Source organism: Rhinolophus sinicus, chromosome 8 (assembly GCF_057876585.1).
Source record: "Rhinolophus sinicus isolate RSI-liver-muscle chromosome 8, RSI-T2T, whole genome shotgun sequence".
NCBI lineage: Eukaryota > Metazoa > Chordata > Mammalia > Chiroptera > Rhinolophidae > Rhinolophus > Rhinolophus sinicus.
Genome location: NC_142508.1, coordinates 56,536,569 through 56,557,175, shown reverse-complemented (window position 1 = coordinate 56,557,175; position 20,607 = coordinate 56,536,569). Strand labels below are relative to the sequence as shown.

Below are 20,607 nucleotides of genomic sequence, written 5' to 3'. Positions count from 1 at the left end.
TGGCAAATGTTTTATTTAGCCAGAAACTTTAAATATTCATTGAGCCACTCTGTAGGTTACTCATTTATTCATTCCTTCATTCATTCACACAACAAACATTTATGAAGCCTCCAGAGTGTGCCAGGCCCTGTGTTGAGCCTGTGGGTATGACACCAACTAAAGCCAGCATATAGGTGCTTCCTAGAAAGACAGGGTATTAAATCAGCAAATAAAATGCCTCTCGCTATGTTAAATGATAGGGGAGGGCCGTGTTCTATTATTCAGTTGTTCAGTCAGCACCTAATGAATGATTCCTGTGCATACACATGGCTTGCATTCTGTACGTGGAGGGTGAGAAAGAGGCATAGATGGTTTAGCTGCTCCTCAAAGCTTCTAGACCAGGAGGCGAGAAGCGAGAGGCCTAAGTGCTGTGGTCAGAGGTGGCTGCAGCATGACATGAAGAGTTATGAGGGCAGAGACAACAGATATCAGGGTAGGACCCCTTATCAGGAACAACCAGGTGGCATGTACTGCTCCTGGAGTCCCTCCCCATACTTTTAGAGGCTTGTCAAGCCACAAGACCTGGCCATGAGGTCATGACAAGGCTGGGCAGAGTGACACTACCACGCTAAGCAAGCTGGATGCCAAGGTTTGGATGCCGCACTGACGTAGGTGGTCCCACTTGTTTTACACCCTACCTGATGCCAGCATTATAATTAACATTTTGTTACTGTAGAAACTGAGACTCAGTTTCAACACACACGCTGATGGATTCAAATGTAGAAAACTAAGGCTTTCAATATTTGGGCACTTTTTATTACAATGTCTAGGATCTTTGCACTTTTGAATGTGCATAAATTTTCATATTAGGGTCACCACAGTGGTAATAGGGTATCCAGTCGAAATATCTAGAGAGTATTTCCTTATAATGATCATGGTGGTGTGTTCATGAATATAGTATTACTTACTCTGTGCTAGGAATTGTACAGACTCTGACAATAATCCATTCTTATCCCATTTTACAGATGAGTAAACCAAGGTTCAAAGAAGGACTTGTGCAAAGTCATTTTATAGGTAACAAATAGAAGAAGGAAATCGGAGCTCAGACAGTCGGACACCAAAGCCCCCTGTTCTGTACTTATATTACCTTCCTAAGAGACAGAGGCTAATTTGAAATGGACAAATCTATAATTTGCATCAAATGTTTCACGTACTACAGGGTGATGAAATCATTTATCATATTCTCAGAGATACTTGAAAATTCATCGGCTTTGCTCAGATTTAGGGAAGGTACAAAGGCACATTTCAACTCTGCTTTTGCTTAAGCCCCTCACATTCCAGAATAATGAGGTTGTTTCTATTTTGCGTGATGCCAGGATTTCCCTGCTGGGCTGTGTCCACTCTGACGAGGCCCCTTTGTCCTGGGATCAAATGACTTGGTCTCTTTCAAGAAGCTGGGTGGGGAGCCCTGGGTCTCATTTAGCCACTGGACATGCTAAGTCAGAGAGCCAGGAAACCCCAGTTCCATCCTGGTTTCTATGGCAGGAGGCGTTCCATGTAGCAGGTGTTCTTTGTGGAATGGAGACTAAATGCCTTTTAGAACCCTGGTATGAAATGTGCCCTTTCTTTCAAAGTGATCGCCGTTCTCTCTCTCTCGCTTTTTTTTCCAGCTGACTGTGGCTCTAACATGCATCACCCTGTAAAGAATGCTGCTGACATCCCATAGTTTGGTACCCTCGGCAGAGAACGGTGACTTCTCTCAAATATTGAACTTTGTTTTTTTTTACAGAAGAGACATGCGGTTACTAAAAATAAATATCTGCTTAGAAAGGCTACGAACTTTCAGATGTTAAAACACATCATTTTTTTCTACTATTTTTTTTTTTTTGTTCCTCACTGATAATTAGAGAACCACACCCTCTGGGATTAGAAATAGACCCTTTTCAAGGCGTTCTGAGTATCCTGTGATCTAAGTTCTAACAGGCAATGGGCCACTTGCAGGGGGCAAGTCCCCGTGAAAAGGACAAGCTCCTTGATTCCTCTCAGCCCTTCCCATTCCCGCCTTTGCAATGCGCCTGTGAGACCTGGCTTCTGGGAGCTGCAACACTGAAAGACAAAAATGCAAACCAAACAAATAATCCATTTCCAAGGTTTGCTTACAGAGAGAGGGATCTATTTATGAAACATATATTGTTCAGTTTCAGGGGAAAATCATGTAATCATTGCAAGGGAAAAAGCATGGAAAGTGCTTTATTTTGCATAAAAATCTCCTTGCTTTATGATTTATGTGGCTGAGATTTTCAGGCTGGGGGAGCACAGGTCTTAGTGTCCCACCAAAGGAAGGTGGAATGTAAGATGCAGAGAGAATTGTGGGTCACAACAAAACATTGGCATTTATTACCTGGCACAGGATGGGGATTGGGGGGGGGGGGCATGGACAAAATAGAACAATAACAATGTATTTTGCTTCGAGGGAATATTAGAGAATAAAGATTGATTGACCTGAGGCTCTAGGCAGCATTACTACCTATAGCAGATAAATCACTTCCTGCAATTAAAATTTGGGGACTCCACTGGATTTTGCTGAACCTCTGTACAGTATTTGGGTTATCAGCATTGACTTAATTTATCAGTTACCTAGATGCTGAAAAAGATCTCTCTCTCTCTCTCTCTCTCTCTCTCTCTCTCTCTCTCTCTGTCTATCTCTCTGTCTCTGTCTGTCTCTGTCTCTGTCTCTCTGTCTCTCTCTCTCTCTCTCTCATTGAGAATGCTTTACTGCAGTCAGCACATCTTTATGAAATGACCTCTGGGCATATTTACCCTTTCAAAGGTCCAATCTCCTAGGCTATCAGGGCTGGGAGGAAACGAACAAATCTTTTAGTCCAAACACCTTTTCAGTGCTCGTCTTCTCACCATCACATCCTGGAAAAGAAGTTGACCAGCTTCTGTTTCCACACTGTCAGAGATGAGGAAATAAAAACCTCCCAAGCAGCCCCTTCGATTGTCAGGTGACTGTGGTTGTGATCTCTGATACTGAGCCAGAAATTGGATCTCTTCTAACTTCTAGCTTTGCTCCTTCTGCCCAAAGAGTTACAAATTAGATTTAAACCCTTTGCCCCTCAGAGTGATGAAGTACATGCGATTTGGAGCCAGATCGTCAGAACTCACATCACAGCTTCACCACTGACTGGGTATAGGATTTTAAGCAAATTCCTTCCTCATTTGAAATATGAAGACACAGCCTGTATCAGTCAGAGTGAACTTTGTGTTGCTGCAGTAACAAATCGCTCCTAAATCTCAGTAACTTTAAATAAGTAAGGTCTCAGTTTTATTCATGCTCATTGTGGTCTGGTCAGGGGCAGGTACTGACCTACGTTGTTTTACTCATCAACCCTACTGATGGGTCTGTGATGATACGTGCTTCCACTGCAAAATTACATGCATCATTGGCACTCACACTTACAGGCCAAAGAAAGTTCCATGGCTATGCCTGATTTTAAAGTGCGATCCACCATGTTTCTCCAAGGTGGAGAGTCAGAGCAATGTGGCAAACATAGTGAACTCACATCCCCATAGAGGCCTGCTTTACAGACCTAAAGATTTAAAGCATGTGATGTATGTTTTACAGAATGCCTGGCACCTGCCAAGTTTTATTCTCCTAGTAGTTGGCAAATCATTGAAGGTGTGCTCTGGGTTAGACATTTTTAAATGCTACCCTAGTGTCCCTATTAATGTGTGATCCACCAGAAACAAACATGATATTCTAGCTGAGTAAAGAACGAAAGAGGAGAACAGAACAATCTCTTCCCTTCTTCTGGAGACTACATCCTAAAATCTTTCTCTCTTTTTGGTTTTGGCTATCACAGTGCACTGTTGAATTTATTGTCAATTAAACATCCTCTATCTCTTCTACGTATTTTCCTATGAAGCTGTTTCTCCCAAATCCCATACTTGTGTCATTAGCTTTTGAGACACAAAGAAGTTTCACATCGTTCCCCATTAAATAGCATCTGTTTAATTTGGCCCATTCTTTAGACCCAGTTATAATCACTTCAGATGAAGATCTTTCTCCTCCAACTTTCAGACCCTGTGAAGCCAGAGGTATAAAAATGTCTGTCCCAACTAGAAATTCCAACGAATGGCCAAGCCTTGGAAAAAATTGCCTCACCATTTTGGAAGCCATCTTTTTACTTTAACAGTTTTATTGAGATATAATTGATGTGCAATAAACTGCATATATTTAAAGTGTACAGTTTTATGTCTTGACATTTGTACACACCTATGAAACCATGACAATGAAGGCAATGAGCATATCCATCCCCCCCCCAAATAAAATGTCCTGTCCCCCTTTCTAATCCTTCCTTCTTGCTTAGGAGCCATCTTTTAAGCACTTGTTCTGTTGGTATCTATAAACCATTATACAGTGCAGAGCACAAAACAGATGATTAATACATATTTGTTGGAGTACTGATGAAGTGTCCAGAATATTTAAATGCTTGTCATGCTTGTACAGAAATTACCTGAGACTGGTCCTTGTGCAAAAGTTGCCATTTGATGCCATGTGTCTCACTCATCAGGCCATAGACGATTAGAGAAGCAAAGGGTCCCGTAGCCAAAGGTGGCCAAGCTATGGATGAGCCAGGGGACTGGAGAGCCTGGTGTCAGAGCTCAGATAAGACTACAGTGCCAGCCTCTTTGAGGAAATATATGTCACCAGAATCAGGACATGCAGAAGTGGGGACACACATGTTGTCATCTGACAGGGCTTTCATCCATCCCAAATATATATTCAGGTCATTCAGCAAGTATGTACTGAGTGCTTCCTATGCATCCGTCATTATTCTAGGTGCTGGGCAATTAGCAGTGAGAAAATCTGATGAGCGTCTGGAAGAATAGTCTATTAATAGAGATCGAGAATAAGATAATACAGACACGAATTGGGAAGGTGGGAAAGAAGAGTGAAAAGTCGAGGGCAGGAAAACCCTGATCATCTGAGGGAACTCCAGATGTGCCTTACGAAGGAAGCTCTCTCAGCTTCATTATCCTGGTGCACTTTAGATTTGCAACTGTCTGGGCAACAGAGGATGTCATCGAATGTCTTCCTTTTCACTTGAACTTTTCCTGCCCATGCAACACCTGGAGCACACGCTCTAGCAATGTGTCTGGGAAACACACAAACAGACTCTCATCAAATAATTACTAACTGTTGTCTGGGGTTCTGGGGTGGTGTGTCCTTGGACACAGAGGGCTACTGCTGAAATGAGGAGGCATTGCTGTTTCTTCTTCATCAAGCACGGTGTCTAAGCTTGCTTGCTGTCACAGTGGGACTAACCTCGTAGGTCTTTTTACGGTGAGAGAACAAAGGGAAAATGATTTGGAGAAATCCAAATTCTATCGAACTGCGCTGCATGAGCCCTGCATTATTCAGCTCCCAGAACTAATGTATGATACGTGCTATTATCATCAAACTTGTGTTGCAAATAATTCATGCTTGCAACTTTTAAAAGATATATTATTAACATCATCACCCGCACAGTTGGACTGGGTGAATCCTTGGAATTTGATGGAAACGATCACTCACTCCAGTGTTCAAGATTCTCTTTAAGAGTTTACGCATTTGAGTCTCTGTAAGGAGAGGCAATGTATAACAAGGAAAAATTTGGCTCGGTAACATCAAAGAGGCCTACTTCCGTCTTTCCAATTTCATTGGAAAACATGTTGAAATCCTTTTGAATCACGGAAAGAGGCAACACTCCTGTTTGCAGATGACACTGATGAAGCCAGAGGGGGGTTACAATCAGAAACACAACCACCTCTGGCTGCCTTGTTGGGAACTTTGGGCAAATATGTGTCATGCATGGTCAATTATATAAATTATCAAATACTTTTTTGTTGAGTCACCACATGCTCCAAAAGATTCACTAACCCCCGAACGTCCTGTTCATGGAACCCTAATATTAACTTGATGAATGGGATGGTGTCTACTGAGATGACACTGCTTAATGTCCTGTGGCTATTGTAAACTTCAAGTTCAGTAGAGCTTTCTGCCTGACGGTAAGCACTCGTGGAAGATACAAGTAGTGATGATGAATAGACCTGGTAAAGTGATCACAACGATAGCTACATACACTACTATACATACTTTCCATTTCTTGATGACTAATTAAACCTATGTAACTTTAATAACAATTGTCACCCCAATTAACTTTAATTTAAAAAAAAGAAAAGAAAATACCCCAATACATGGGGGGCAGGTGATCGCTCCTCTGGGGCTGTGTCCAATTCATCCTGTAAAGGTGGAGCTGGCTGGCTTATTTCCTCTTCTTAAGGGAGAAATCTGTTTCGTTCCTACTTCTGTTTCCCAGCAGACGGTTGGAGTATAAAGCCTTTGGAGAAAGCTGTCTATTACAGATGCCCTTTTGGAAAAGACTGTCTAAAAGATGCTCTTGAAATGTATCCATTTATCTTGGTGTTCCTCAAAGGTCCCTGGAAGATCTTCTCTCGGCAAGAGACCCTGGCACAGACACTATTCTGAAGAAAAGTACACAGAGTAGAAACAAAAGCCAAATGCAGTTGTTATGCTGCTGCTCATAAAACAAATTGTCAGTATTTAATAAACAGCTATAAGGTTTGCCTGTAATGGTAGCTATCACTTTTAGAAAACAAAAAGGCTATTCGTTTTGTGTCTTGTCGCGAATATTTCTGGAAAGCAGTGGAAATGCTCTATTCCTTTTAGAAACATTTATTGAATCCCGGCTGTATTTCAGGCACAGTGCCAGGGAAACAAACATGAATAAAATAACATCCACGTTCTTGAGGAAGGCCCCACAGTCTACTGGAGATGCAAGGCTCATCAACAATCATGATACAATTGTAAGGAGCCTACCTGTGACTAGGTTAGCTGGAAAAAACAACCACGGTGGAGTTCTGCGTATGGGCTCCGCAAGCATGCTAGGGTTCACCAGGTGAGGAAAAACAGAGAGGGCACGGGGGCAGAGAACAACAGGTTCAAAGGTGCAATAGAATGAAAAAGTGTGGCAAGTTCAGGAATCCATGAGAAGATTTTTATTATGGAAATAGCGGCCTCAACAAGGGAGGGTAGAGGGTGTGGGGTGTACCCGGTGAGCCATGCAGCAGCATGGAAGGATTTGTGCAGGGGCATTAAGTGACTCTCTTCGTGATTGAAAACGATCATCAGAGCGGAGGGTGGGGCGTGTACGCAGGCCAGTAGTGGAGGTGAGGGGCCCGTTGGGGGGCTGTTGTGGAAGAGAGGGGAATGGAGAGGGCTGAATGAACCAGCGAGCCAGTGGGGTGGACTGGGGCGCAGGACCTGGAAGATACCTCAGCGGTACAGTCCCTCATTTTTTCCAGTTAACACACATTTTTGTGGTGGTGGTTGCTGCAGGCATCCCACTGGGCCCTGGAGATGTAAGACAAATGAGGCACGGTCTTTGTCATTATTTTACTATCCTCGGCTGCCACCTTACATCTTGTGGAGCCCATTCTGACTTGCTGCATGTGCCAGAGCCCTTGCTAAGCGTCTCCACAGCACAAGGCCATCTGAGCGCCCTTCTCTATTTCTCGTGGCACGTGATTACAATCGCGTATTTAACTAAATGTCTTCCCTTCCCTCGTATAACGTTCATCAGGACAGGGATTGCTGTGTTTATCTTGTTGACCGTTGTGTTCACCAAGTACATCAGAGGTGCTCAGTTAATATCCGTTGAATGAATGCATGAACAAAAGAGTTCACCAAATAAGAGCAAGCGGCAGACAGATAGGTTCAAAGTAAGTGGACGCAGTGTCAGAAGCCTGCTGGCAGCAGTGCAGACAGGCAAGCAGTTCTTCTCTAGGCCGTCATGAGTCCATTCACTTAGTGAATCCATCCCTGGCAATGGAGTCTTCCTCACACGGGGTATGGTCTTTCTCAATATGGAGAGAATTACGACTCCTTCCCACATGGAGGCCTTAGAGGAGCTTTTCCAACCCAGGACATCCTAAAAGCACCCCCGGAGGGAGCTTTGTACAAGAAGTTGTGGCTGTCTCTGACCTTCGCTGGCAACAAGGAGAAGCTTCCTGGGTAATGGGAGGCCCAAGGAGGAGGCTGGGAAGGCTGAGGTGGGAAATGGGGACGTGAACAAAATGGAAGCACATTTGCTGGCAGCCAAACATGCCCCTGAGCTACCCACAGAGGCAGCCAGCCTCTGCAGACACTCGGAGGGCCGTCTGAGGGGGCCAGCATTTCCTTTGCCTCCTCAGTCTCTGGTATGAGGTGAGGTCTCAAGAAGAAAAGACATCTTGATGTTTATTCGAGCCAGAAATATGGAACTTAAATCAGAGAGAGACTCACAAGTTGTTAGGACTTGAAAGGATTTTATGAATCTTATACTGAGTTGTTTATCTTTTTTATAGAATTATACGTATGTTCCCCAAATATCATGCGGATAAAGGAGGAGGTACCCTGGGGTGAGTGGCTGAGTAGGGGTGCAACACAGATCCACTGAGGTTACTCCCCTCCCTCTGTTAGGTTTCAGCTTAGACTGTCTTTCCTTCCAAAAGTCTTCCCTGATTCCCCCAAAGATGGATCAGGAGACCATCTCAGAGGATCTGACACTTCTGTGAGGTAGTATAATAGCCTGCTTACTTTCAATATCCACTGCCACCCCTAAACTAAAATACAGTCCCCATGAAGATAACACTGCATGCCTTCATTCGTTTAGTAAACATACTGAAATTCATGAGCCATTCAGTGAGCTAGGCTCTATCGCTTCACATGGTCAAGAATGACTTGATTCCTTGTCTTGAGCTTATACTCTAGAACTTTTACCATGTCCATACTGTTATACCTAAGCTAAGCACTCATAACCAGAGCCCTCTGTATAGCTGTTGAACGGATGAATCAAACAGCAATAAAAGGAGTCTAGGATTAATATTGTTATTTATTGCTCCACAAATACATTTTCTAAAATTGGACCACGGCCGCAGTGAGAATAGCCCATCCTAATTTCCAGAGTTCCGATAAATAATTCAATCTGTCTCTGCTCAGGCAATTTATCAATGGGAAAAGAAGCCTTAAAAACATTTGCTTTTGGGCAGATGAGGCTAGCCCTTTAAAGAGAGGCGCTGGCAGACTCAGGGGGCTGCTTAGTTTAATACCAGTAAAGAGGGTGGAATCACTGCACTTTTTATGGCCTCTAGAAAAGGCATTTGTGAAGAACATCAGTTCAAAATATCGGCCTGATATGGCGCACACTAACTGTGGCCTGCCCAGTACTCTTCTGCCTTGCTAACAGACCCTGAGTTTATCTGGGGAGGAATGTACCTAGCCCCGTGCAAGTTGTTGTCTGTGCCCAATCCTTTATGGGGTCCAGCTCTGGCCAGTCAGTTGGAAGTGGCAGTCTTCTCAGGGCTCTGGAAAGGCATTTCTTTTCCGGATTCACCGGAAAGACACAGCTATGGCAGCCACCTTTTTTCCCCAGCCCCCATCTTCCTGTCTCAAATGAGGATGTGATTCAGCAGCCCCTTTGGAGCTATGAGGTAAGGCCAAGAGAAACACTGAGAGATGGGCCTTGTGATCATTCACTGTTAGATGCAGATGTTTCAGCCTCAGCACTATGGACATCTGGGGCCAGATAATTCTCTGTGCTTAGGGGCTGTCCTGTCCCCCATGGGACGATTAGCAGCACCCTTGGCCTTTACCAAGCAGATGCCGATAATATTTAGTGACAATCAAAAATGTGTCTCCCAATTGTCACAACCCCAAATATATCCAGACATTGCTAAATGCCCCCTCGGAGGCAAATTCATCCCTGGCTGAGAACCACTGTATTAGACTAAGGCCAGAAACTTCCTGCTACCAGATTTCATGCAACAGGAGAAAAACTAAATTATTATTTGTTTGAGCCTCTGGAGTCAGGCATTCTGTTACTTGCAGACAAAAGTATTTCTCATGATGTATATACAAGGCTGGTACATGTATAGTATTCCACTATTACCACAACAGGGTATTAAATACTGGGGTGCTCCAGCCACTGCCCATCCAGGCTCGGACCGCTCTTCGAAGACTGCCTCCAACATTCCCCAGCTCCACTCTCTATCCCTTTAGCACTTGTGTATCCTATTCTTATCTGTGTAAAAACTTAGGCCAGTGCCTGGTTCTCAATACTGTTAGCTGAGAGGTTTAAAGTGGTTAGTGGCTAAGAGTACTGAATCTGGGCTACACTGCTTGGGTTCAAATCTTGACTCTTAGAAGCTAAGGAAAGTATCCTGGCTTCTCGGAGTCCCATTTCTCTCAGCTGTAAAATTGGGGTAATTATGGTATCTGCCTCCAAGTCCATTAAAAGGATGAAGTATGTTGAGCCAAGTTGTGCATACATATTTTTAAAATGAGATGCTACAAAGATGGGGAAACAGTACAGTGGGTTCCTTATACAGTATAAGTCAAGAAAAGACAAACTGGATTGAAGATTTGGAAATAGTGAACTTGAAGAAGATACCTCTGGGCACTCTCCTCTCATGGACGATATCTCCATTTCCAATGCAAAGGATACTGAAGTTAGTGGAATCAGTACTCTACCTTTTGTGCCACAAATGTCAAACCATGGGTTTATACTTTTTATCTTATTTCCAAAATAGTTTGGCTTTGTCACATAGCTACAACCCAGAAAAATTGGTAAATGCCTCTGAAGGTCATAAGTTGCATCCTTCAGTCTCCAGAGAGAATGTCCTTCTGCAGGGCATGGCCACCTACTACGTGCATAGAGGCATTCCCAAAGCTGAGACACGCGTGGGCTATCCACACTTTGATTTCTGCCTTGTGCTGAGGAAGCTCTTCCTTCTATGTAACTCCTGTTTCTCGTGGTGCTCTGGATGCACACTTTCTCTTGAACAGTCCTCTCAGAAAACAAATCACAGCCCAAGAGAGTTGAACACCTCAAAATCACATTTAGGATGTTAGATGTATTTGGATCTTCAAAAACCAATTTGTTGTGTTGGTGAGTTTCAGATTCTACTCTTAACCCCGTGTCTCCATCTTCATTAACGGAGAACCAGTATATACTCTTTCAAAACACGATACAGCCCACCGTGAAAGATTCCTTCAGGAAAATACAAACCATTGGTCATGTCTCGAAGAAGCACAATCTCTTAAGAGAAGCAGAGTGGTTTTTCTCATCTTTCTCTTTTCCTGGGTACAGGAATCAGAGTGGAGTCTCTAATGGCTGAAGTTTGTAATAATTACAACTTGGGCCCTGCCGTCATTCTGGTACGATGTGAGCGTTAAAAATGGGATTTCTTAATTTGAATTATTGATCAGTATGTTCTCTCAGGCAGCGATTCTCCTCTTCAAATAGACAGTAAATCTCAGCTGACAAGGACTCACATTTTGAAAACTATTAACAAACTCCGGAGCTTCAAATACTGTCATGGACTTTCTCTCTCAAACTGTGAGTTGTCTTCCTAAGACATTCTTCACAGAGTATAGGTAAAACCAATATTTTTAAGATACCAGCACTGGGGTGGGTGATTTCTAAGGCAATAGGCCTTGCTATGATGGTCTTCTAGGACAGGGTTTCACAAATTGAATGTACACATAAATCACCTGGGGATTTTATAAAAATGCAGATTTGGGTTCAGTAGGTCTGGGCTGGGGCCGGAGATTCAGCATTTCTAGCAACTCCCAGGTGGTATTGATGCTGCTGGCCCATGGTGGGCCCTTTGGGTAAGGTTCTAGCACATATGAGGTTTTAAAGAGACCAACTATACACCTGACTCTGCCATTCAGCACATTACTTCCCTCTAAGTCCTATAAACTCTCCATTCCCTGAGTGGCAAATTGGGACAACTGCATTCTGCTAGAATGTTCTTAAGCAGTGTGATCCAGTGAGAAGGTTATCTCAGGAGAACCTGGCAGTGACAACTGCATTCACTTGGCCAAATGTTCCAAGGAATTAGCTAAAGCATGACCTCTATGAAGTGACACCTCAAAGCAGACCTCCAAGGGCTCAAGGAATAAATGATAAAATAGTGAAAGTAGATGAGAAATAATATGGCCAAATTCAGGAAAGCTGCAAAAATAAATTACAAAACCATCACAGAAATCAGGACCTTTGGAAGACACTTCAAAAGTCACAAGGGAAAATTACTGACAAATAATTAGGGACATGAAGGCAGTCTTGAAAGAAGTGATTAAAGTTAAATTTTAAAGAGGGCAAGAGTTAAAATGGATTCAGATAAAACGACAGCAATGAAATACAGTAAAAAAAAAAAAAAATGGAGATTTGACGTTAACTGATGTATGTGAGGCATATATACAACTCATGTACCTAAACTAAACTAAAGCAATGACAAAAACACTTAAAAGAGAAAGAAAAGATATAATGATATAATTCAAGAATGTTTTCCTGAAATAAAATACTATGTGAATGTACAGTTTTAAAGAGTTAAAAGGGATTAGAGATAAAAACAATACTCGTAGCTCTGGGGGAAAAAGGGATTATACATAACACAATGGTATGACTAAAATAAGGACCCAACAACATAAACAAAATAGGGAAAAACATTTTGAAGATATAATTTGACAGACCATAATGAACCCCAGGAAAAAATGATAGAAATTAATCTATACTGAGTCATATCCTTGTATAGTCCTGAAGTTTAAAGAAAAAGCGGGAATCTCATGCCATTCCAGTTATTATATATAAGGAGAAAAAAAATAAGACTGATTCCAGACCTCATGTCAGTGATAATTCAATACTAGAAGACAGTGGGACAGTGTAGAAAACACCCTCAGGGTAAGAAAAATGTGACACCTAAAATTCATAGCCAGTCAAACTGTCATTCAAATATAAAGGCAGTGGACATATATTCCCTATCATGCAAGAACTCAAACAATGTAGTTCTTCTCCACTGGATTTGAAAGGGTTTCCTCATTTGGACACTGGGATAGGGATACTTGGGCTGTTTCATACAGTTTTTAACCTACATATGACTGTTTCCACCACACAGACATAGAACTTGTGACAGGAATGGCTATCTCGGTTGAGAGGGGTAAGGGACAGAAGCATAGAGCTACAGCCGCAATTGTGGTCAGAGGCATCCTACGCAAGCTATATGGCATGGGTGTTGCTGCTTCCTTTTCTTGGAGTTGGTTGAGTTTCGTGGGTTGATGAATTGCTAATCACTGAGTCTCTACTTCCTGCTGCTGAGATTGGCAGCTGGCCATAGCTGCCTGTGCAAAAAAAAGGCTGTTATAAGCCCACCCTCAACATCCTTCTTATTTTTTACTCATCCTCATCATAACCCACTTTATCCCACCCCACACTTCCAATCTGAGCATCCTGAATCCTCCTCACATTCATGCAGCGAGTATTTATTTGTGCTGATTCGGGACCAGGTATTGTGCTTAGTAGAAATAAGAACATGACGAGAAAAAAGGGAGACGCTAGCCCTGACATTATAAAGATTCAGTTGAGAGAGGGAATGTTAGTCAAGTAACTGCATACGTCAGTTAACTAACATAGCAATGATAGCGAGGTGAAAGCAAAAGTCAGGGCATTATGGGACTCCAAGGAAGGGTGCCATCCAGGCATCCAGAGGGTCAGGGGGGTTTTTGAGGAAGAAGTGGAGCTGATGCTGAGGCTGAAAGGTTGTGTAAGATGGGTAGGCGTTGGTCCTCTGAAGAACACAGAGAATATTTTTCAGGAACAAAGGTAGCATGTGTGATGCTGTTGAGTTGGGCAGGAGCGTAGCCACCTTGAATGACTGAAAGATCAGTGGCTTAAACTGTCATTAGTGAGGGTGCAGGGAAGGTGTTAGAAGAGGCTAAAGAAGTGGTGTCAGATGGTGCAAGGCCTTTAGTGTCTTAAAGAGGAGTTGACACCAATGGTTTGGGCAAACATAGGCATTTCTTCATGATAGGATAGCAAGACAAGTCTGGGACTCCTCAGAGAAGTTATTGCAACAGCTTTCTGTCTGGTCTCTCTGCCTCCATCCTCTCTCCCAACATTCCAGTCCAATAAATAATTCTGAATAAATTACGCTGCTGCTAAGAATGGGTCAGGGGCTCCATGTTTCCAAGAGGATAGAGTCTAGACCCCATCCTCTGGTAATTCGGATATTCCATGACCCAGTCAACCTTTTCTATCCTGCTGTACTTTCGGCCCAACATTCACAATCCACTCCAGCCAGACGTATGCATTCACTAAGCATGGTCTTGGTTTGTTTATAATTGCCTTTGCTGAGTTGCCAGAAAGCTTTTCCTTTTTTCTAATTTTCAAAAACTCCAACATGTGTCAAGGCAGTAGCATCCGTAGAAAGATTGTGGGCTTTGGTATTGCGCAGAAATTGATTCAAATCCTGTCTTGTTACTTACTAGCTGTGTAACCTTTGGCAAGACCCCTAATCTTCCATTTCTCATTAACAGGGGGAAGATAACTGTTGTAACTATATATTATACATTTTATAAGAGTTTAATAAGATCTCTCTTTCTCTCTCACTAGACACACATACACACCACACCCACACACACACAGACACACACAATAACACACACACTCACATCATATATCGCAGGCCTGTGACTTACTGGAGGTTTAAATAATAGTAGTTACTATTTGCTTTACTATTACTGCTGGTGGTGTTGCAGCTGTTACTACTACTACTTCTATTACTACTACAACTGCTACTAGTGGAATTTTTCAAGTCCTGAATTGTCTCTGTTAAATTAAATTTCACAAGAAATTTGCTCCATCTAAAGGCGTTTAAGCTACTCACTTAACATGAGTTACATATGATCATTTATATTGTTAGTTCCATATACTATATAAGAACGTAAGCAACTCTTTGTTTTTCGCAGGGCACTGTGAATGTGATAACAACATTGTAATCTACAAGCTGATGTTCAACACCAGATGGCAGGTAGGTTCATCCACCCATCAGTCTCTGGAAGCTTTTTACTTAATTATTAGTAAGACAAGAATTTCAAAGCAGGTCTTCTCATTTAATGTCCTGTGTGTGTCTTGACTTTGAGGAATTTGCTAAGCCATGATGAGTTTCCATACCTTCATCTCCTATCTGTGTAGTAACTAATGTCCTCTCATTCATCCCGTCCCACTCACGTGGGTTCTTAAGTGTATGACTGTTGTTACCAGCATGTTAGGTGACCTCCACATCACCTTAGTGCCAGGGTTACTCCCTGTTTCCCCCTTTCTTTTCCCAACTTAGTCATTGTTCATTGCGATCAGATCTGTTTAGCCTCATGCTATACCTCTATTGAGCATCTATGATTCCCATTCATACCGCCATTCATTCACCCACAAATACTGAGTGAGTTTCTTTTATCTGCCAGGTCCTGTCTTATGCACCAGAGATGCAGAAAATAATGACTTCCATACCATTCTTGCTCTCATGGAGCTCAGAGAGCTTGCAGTGTCAGGGAGGACCATCCCATGACCTTCACTGATCCTGATTTCCTGGGCTTCTTTTTTTCTGTTGAAAAGATCAATAGCACCATCCAGGGTATGTCTTCTTAGTGACTGAATGTCCAATATCCTAGGCTGGCCTTTGGGTTCCCAGCACGTCTGCTTTCCTTTCTTAGCACTCTTCCAATGTAATTAATTGCTTAAAGTGTATTTCCCCCAGGCCACATTCCAGAGGTCAGGGTACTAGTGTAACGTACCCACCACTCTATACCCGACACCTTGAACAGACATATGATAGGTGCACAATAAATACTTGTTCAACGATGCCGTAATTCTAGCAGCATCGTTGTCCCCTTTGTCCAAAAGGAGAGCCCTTAATCCCTTGACACAGTGTACGGTAGACGGAGACCCCAGGATGAATCCCACTTTCACCCCTTGTGAGATGAATGACCTTTGGAAAGTTACTTAACCTCCCCTAGGTTCTGTTTGATCACACACACACACGGGGATAACATGGTACCAAGCTCTTGGGGTGGCTGTGAGGATTTAAATAACTTACCAATAAAGAATGCCTAGCAAGCACTTAGCTCAATGCCTGGCTCACAGTAGACAATACATGCTGTCTTATTATTATCAGCCCTTTTCTTCATCATATCTGGGCAGGCCTGGGGTTGCATACTCTCACTTTAGGAAGAGACAGCCGCTTGGCTATCCCTCTCCTCCTCCTTCTCCTGATGCCGGTGATGATTGAGGGACACACTCACCTCTGCCATGTAGGCCACTGAGGTCCATTCCTCCCCAGACATTTTTCTTCCTCAAAGGAGAGAAACTATGTATGTTGTTCTGCGCCCTGTATGTCTTTCTTGGTAAGCCACTCATTCCATAGGGATGAATCACCAATGACTTCAAGCACCCCAGAATATCCTTCATGTGTAACATACAGCTGTGAAGGATCTTGTGTTGGGGAAAGCGTGCAAGGCAGGCACAGATGGAAAACACAGACAGACGCATTGCCCAGGATTGTGGGTAGAGACCTTGATGATTCGCCAGAAATTTCCATGATATGGGCTCTTTTCAGACTTCAGAAAGGTGGATCTTAACTTCAGCTGGGGGAATGGGATCTATTATGAACCCCTTTCGAAATATGATATGAAATCTGAGCTATTGATCACCTCCATAACTAACAATCAGATCTGACTAATCAGAATGGACACGTGCTGTAAACAACTGATGCAATGATACCAGTTCACGCCAGTTGAATACCAATCCTGCACTCCACAAACAATTTTATAGAATTCATGGACCTCTACTCCCCACATTTTGATTTCCATGGCAAGCATTCTTTCATAAGCACATACTCTCTGTCAGGCCCCAGCAATGCCCTGGGGTTACGGCAGTGAATACTGCTCCCATGGTCCCTCAAACTTACATTGTAGTTGAGCAGACAGATGTTAAACCAATAATCACGTCAATTCCTACATAATTAGGATTGTAGTAAGTGCTATGTTGGGCAGGAGAAGGGGCTGTAAGCACAAATAACAGAGAGGCCTCCTTACTCAGTTGGGAGAGTAGGGGTGAAGGTGGAGCCCATTATGAAAAACCCACTTAAAGGAGCTATAATACACTGAACCTCATCCCAAAAGGTTGAGTAGGAGCCAGGCAGGTGAACATGAGAGAAGAATATGCCTAAGAGACTGTAGGGAAGGAGACCTTAAAGATGTAGAGGAACCAAGGTAATACAGATGAGTCTGGACCACGGAGAAAAAGACAGCCAGTGGTAAGAAACGAGGCTGGAAGAGTAGGCAGAGCAGATCTGACATAGCTGAGAAGGTCCCCTTGAGGAGTCAGAGAACTTACCAAAGATAAAGCAACTAAAAAAGGTCTGGACTCTAATCAGTTGATCATGAATTGCTTTTACGGACCACTTTCAGATGCTGGACCTCACAACCAACCACCAAAAGGTTCTATGTAGCTGAGGTCAGAGACCTACCTTTCCAGTCCCAGATGATGCAAACAGCCATCACATTCACCTCAACCATCCATATATGCATTGGTTCACCAAGTATTATCAATTCTCCTGGAACAGCATTGCGCTGGGTGCTGAGGTACCAGGCTGAATAGGACACCACCCCTGCCTTGAAAAAGCTTCCAGTCAAATAGAGAGACAATTCAACAGGAAAAGATAATACAGGGAAAGCTGCTCTGAGATGGGCGTAAGCATCCAGTATTAAGAGAGCACAAAGGAGGCTAGCCACCTTGGAGAAGCTGTTCTAGAAGAAGTGGCCTATGCTGAGACGTGAAGACGGAAGAGGGTATAGGACGACTATCTGACAGGAAGTGCAAAGGCCAAAAGGTGAAGGAAATGGAAATGTTTGATAAGAAGTGACTCATTTCATGGTGGCGGGATGAGAGGATGGGATGGGGTGAAATGATGAGAGATAGGACCGAAGAGGTCGGGTCATAGACTTTAAACAAAGGTCAACGCATAGCCATTAAACTGGAAAACTGGAGTGTGAGGGGAAGAAGCTCTCGGCCAGACCACACAGCTCGTGAGGTGCAGGGCCCGGGTGGGCACCCAGGGCTGTCTGATTATGCCGCCTTTCCATTACACCATGCTATCTCTCCATTTCTCCCCAAACTGATCATTTCCAATTGTGTGGACTAGTGATTTCCAAGACTGACTTGAGGACACCCTCAATTATCCACTTATCCCAGGGGAGGATGTACAGTTGCCAAACTTTCTCTCAAAGCAAGTTAGTCTTAAATAACCTGAATTGGAAAAAAAAAAAAAAAAAAAAAATCTAACATGTAAAGTATCTAAAAGGTATTACGTGTGTGCTGTGTACCAAGCAGTGTGCTAAATGCTTTAGCTTTCTTGTTAGATGGGTATCATTATGGTCTCCATTTTATGCAGGAAGAAATGGAGCCTCAGAAAAAGTATCTTGCCCATATGTGCTCAGCACGTGGTGGAGGTGGGATTTGGACCCAGGTCGTCTGACCCCCCCAGCAGCTCTACTTTTAACCATGTGATGGCACCGCACATGCACAAACCTATATCAGCACATGAGACAAGGCCCACTTCCACCCAAACGAACTCTTAGGAGGAAAGTGGAGGTTGCTTGTAAAATCAATCAACACACATAGAACCTCAGAAGAGCTGGAGACCAGTTGCACACACATGCTCAGTGTAGCCCAGGAAACAGCCGTGGCAAAGAACCTGGAACCACAGCCATGGCAGTGGTTGACCTTCAGGCTTTAGCTGCAGCTCTCTTGCTTGTCTTTACTGGAGGTGGAACTTTCTTTTCTGTTAAAATAATTTTCCTTTAATTTTTTCTGCAGAAGAAAACTCGGAACCAGCTTTATGGGGTTCACTTCAATTTGTTGTGAATTTTCTATGAGCATACAGAGCTCCAGTGTTATGCCAAGTGACAGATCCGGCCGTCCTCTTTCCTTCCCTCTTTCTTTCTTTTTCTCTTTTTTCCCCTCTGTGCGCAGTTTATGTAGAACATCTGCTTTTAAAAGTGTCGCAATTTTTAAACATATTAGAATGCTCATGGGATCAGAATATCAACAGCTGTCTATTGCGGTGAACCACATGTCTGGAGAACATTCCTTGAAACTGAGTTCTTAAATAAACATAAAGCATCTATAGCACACAATGCCGAGCAACATCCATTTGTAAACTTAATATTTAGACCAGATGAGGTGCAAACAATGGCTTTCTTGGTCTGACTGTCAGTGTGAGAAGCTTAATTTTTTAGCCCTAAATTTCTCCAGAAATCCTGGGCTTTTAAGCTACTTTGGTCATCTGGGGATTTTCATGAAAATACCTGTGTTTGCCTTCTTCCTCTATTTCTGCCATGGTTTGCTGGTTTTGACTTTATTCTCTTATCATTTTCTTATTACTGGCCCATAGTTCACTAAAATACTTTTATTCCTCTATTTTTACTGTATATCAGGATCTCTAGAAAAGTAAATGTACTTGACTTTATTCTACAGCTACTCCTTTCTCTTTCTTCCCTCTGGTTCCTTAAGTCTCCAGGAGAGAATTCTATGTCTGTGTGTGTGTGTGTGTGTGTGTGTGTGTGTGTGTGTGTGTGTGAGAGAGAGAGAGAGAGAGAGAGAGAGAGAGAGAGAGAGAGAGAGAGAGACTATCCTAAGTTCTTTCCATGCATTCAGTGAATTATTCTTCCAAGTAACTCATGGTGCAAGTTCTAGTATTATTAACAGCTTACAGACGGACAAACTGGGGCACAGAAAGGTTAAGTAATGAACAAAATCACAGCTTGTAATGGTGGTGGGTTAAGTACCATATACGAGTATGATTAAAGCTAGGAACCATTTTTCCGTGGTATGATCAGGGTGGGGCTCTAGAAGAAGTAGAGTACCAAGTGTTTGGGAAACCAAATCAAGATACATCATTTTGCAAGTACAAGTATTCTTATGGACTCAGTGGAACAGGATATTTGAAGAGAACTTGACAAAGTTATGTGCTTTCTCCATCGAATCATTTGGACAGCACAAAAGACTCCATGTCAATGTCAGTTGGGAGTAGGATTGTCTCATGAACAGCTGAGAAAAAAACAAAAACAAAAACAAACAAACAAAAAAAACACAACTGTATAATTTCCCCAGATTTGAGTTTGGCTACCTAATTTTGCCATCTCTCTAATGGCCTATCCATCAAACAGGGCAGAAGAGAGAGAAGGCAAATCATGCACTTCATTAACTTCCTTTAAAATGAACTTCATAGATATCTACCACAGTTCAGTGAAAAAATTTTTAAAAAGTGTATGTAGGGTGGGGGATACAATTCAAAGTGTGTCATGATCTACACATGGTTAAGCTTTATTTACAGTATATACATTTTTACCCCATGTCTTTAGAGTAGACATGGGCTCCTGACAATGAAAAGAGATGTGAACGGTTCTTAAATATGCCCTTTTAATCATATTCATCATTAATTCCAGAGGGTCATGGGCAGAACCCCCACTGCACCGGCTCAGTATCTGTGCTAGTGTCTATGCTATCCTTTCGTATTCGATTTCCTTGGCCTGAAGCTTGGTTCTGTGGACTACATGAGGACAATTAGGCCCATGAGCTCAACTGCTGTGTCCAGACTCCATCTCTCCTAATCTCTCCACTCTGCTTTCCTTTGGCTTTACTTCTGTGTACAGGGCTGACTGAGGCAGTGTTTTTTCCCCTGCAG

General features: G+C 42.8%; 1 protein-coding gene across 4 annotated transcripts in view; it reads left to right on the top strand.

Annotated features, from left to right (window-relative positions):
* Window positions 1–20,607, top strand: part of LOC148757584 (uncharacterized) — a 76,611-nt gene that overhangs the window by 35,030 nt on the left and 20,974 nt on the right. For 2 of the 4 annotated variants that reach the window (XR_016022029.1, XM_088800221.1), the window contains exon 3: window positions 14,834–14,895. Coding sequence is in view for 1 of the 4 variants with exons in the window: in XM_088800221.1 (XP_088656347.1) it covers window positions 14,834–14,895 (62 nt within the window). In the remaining 3 variants the exon portion in view is untranslated. Of the gene's footprint in view, window positions 1–1,649; window positions 4,680–14,833; window positions 14,896–15,325; window positions 20,602–20,607 lie in introns of those variants that run through there. The other 2 variants (XR_016022028.1, XR_016022030.1) reach the window with 2 other exon arrangements.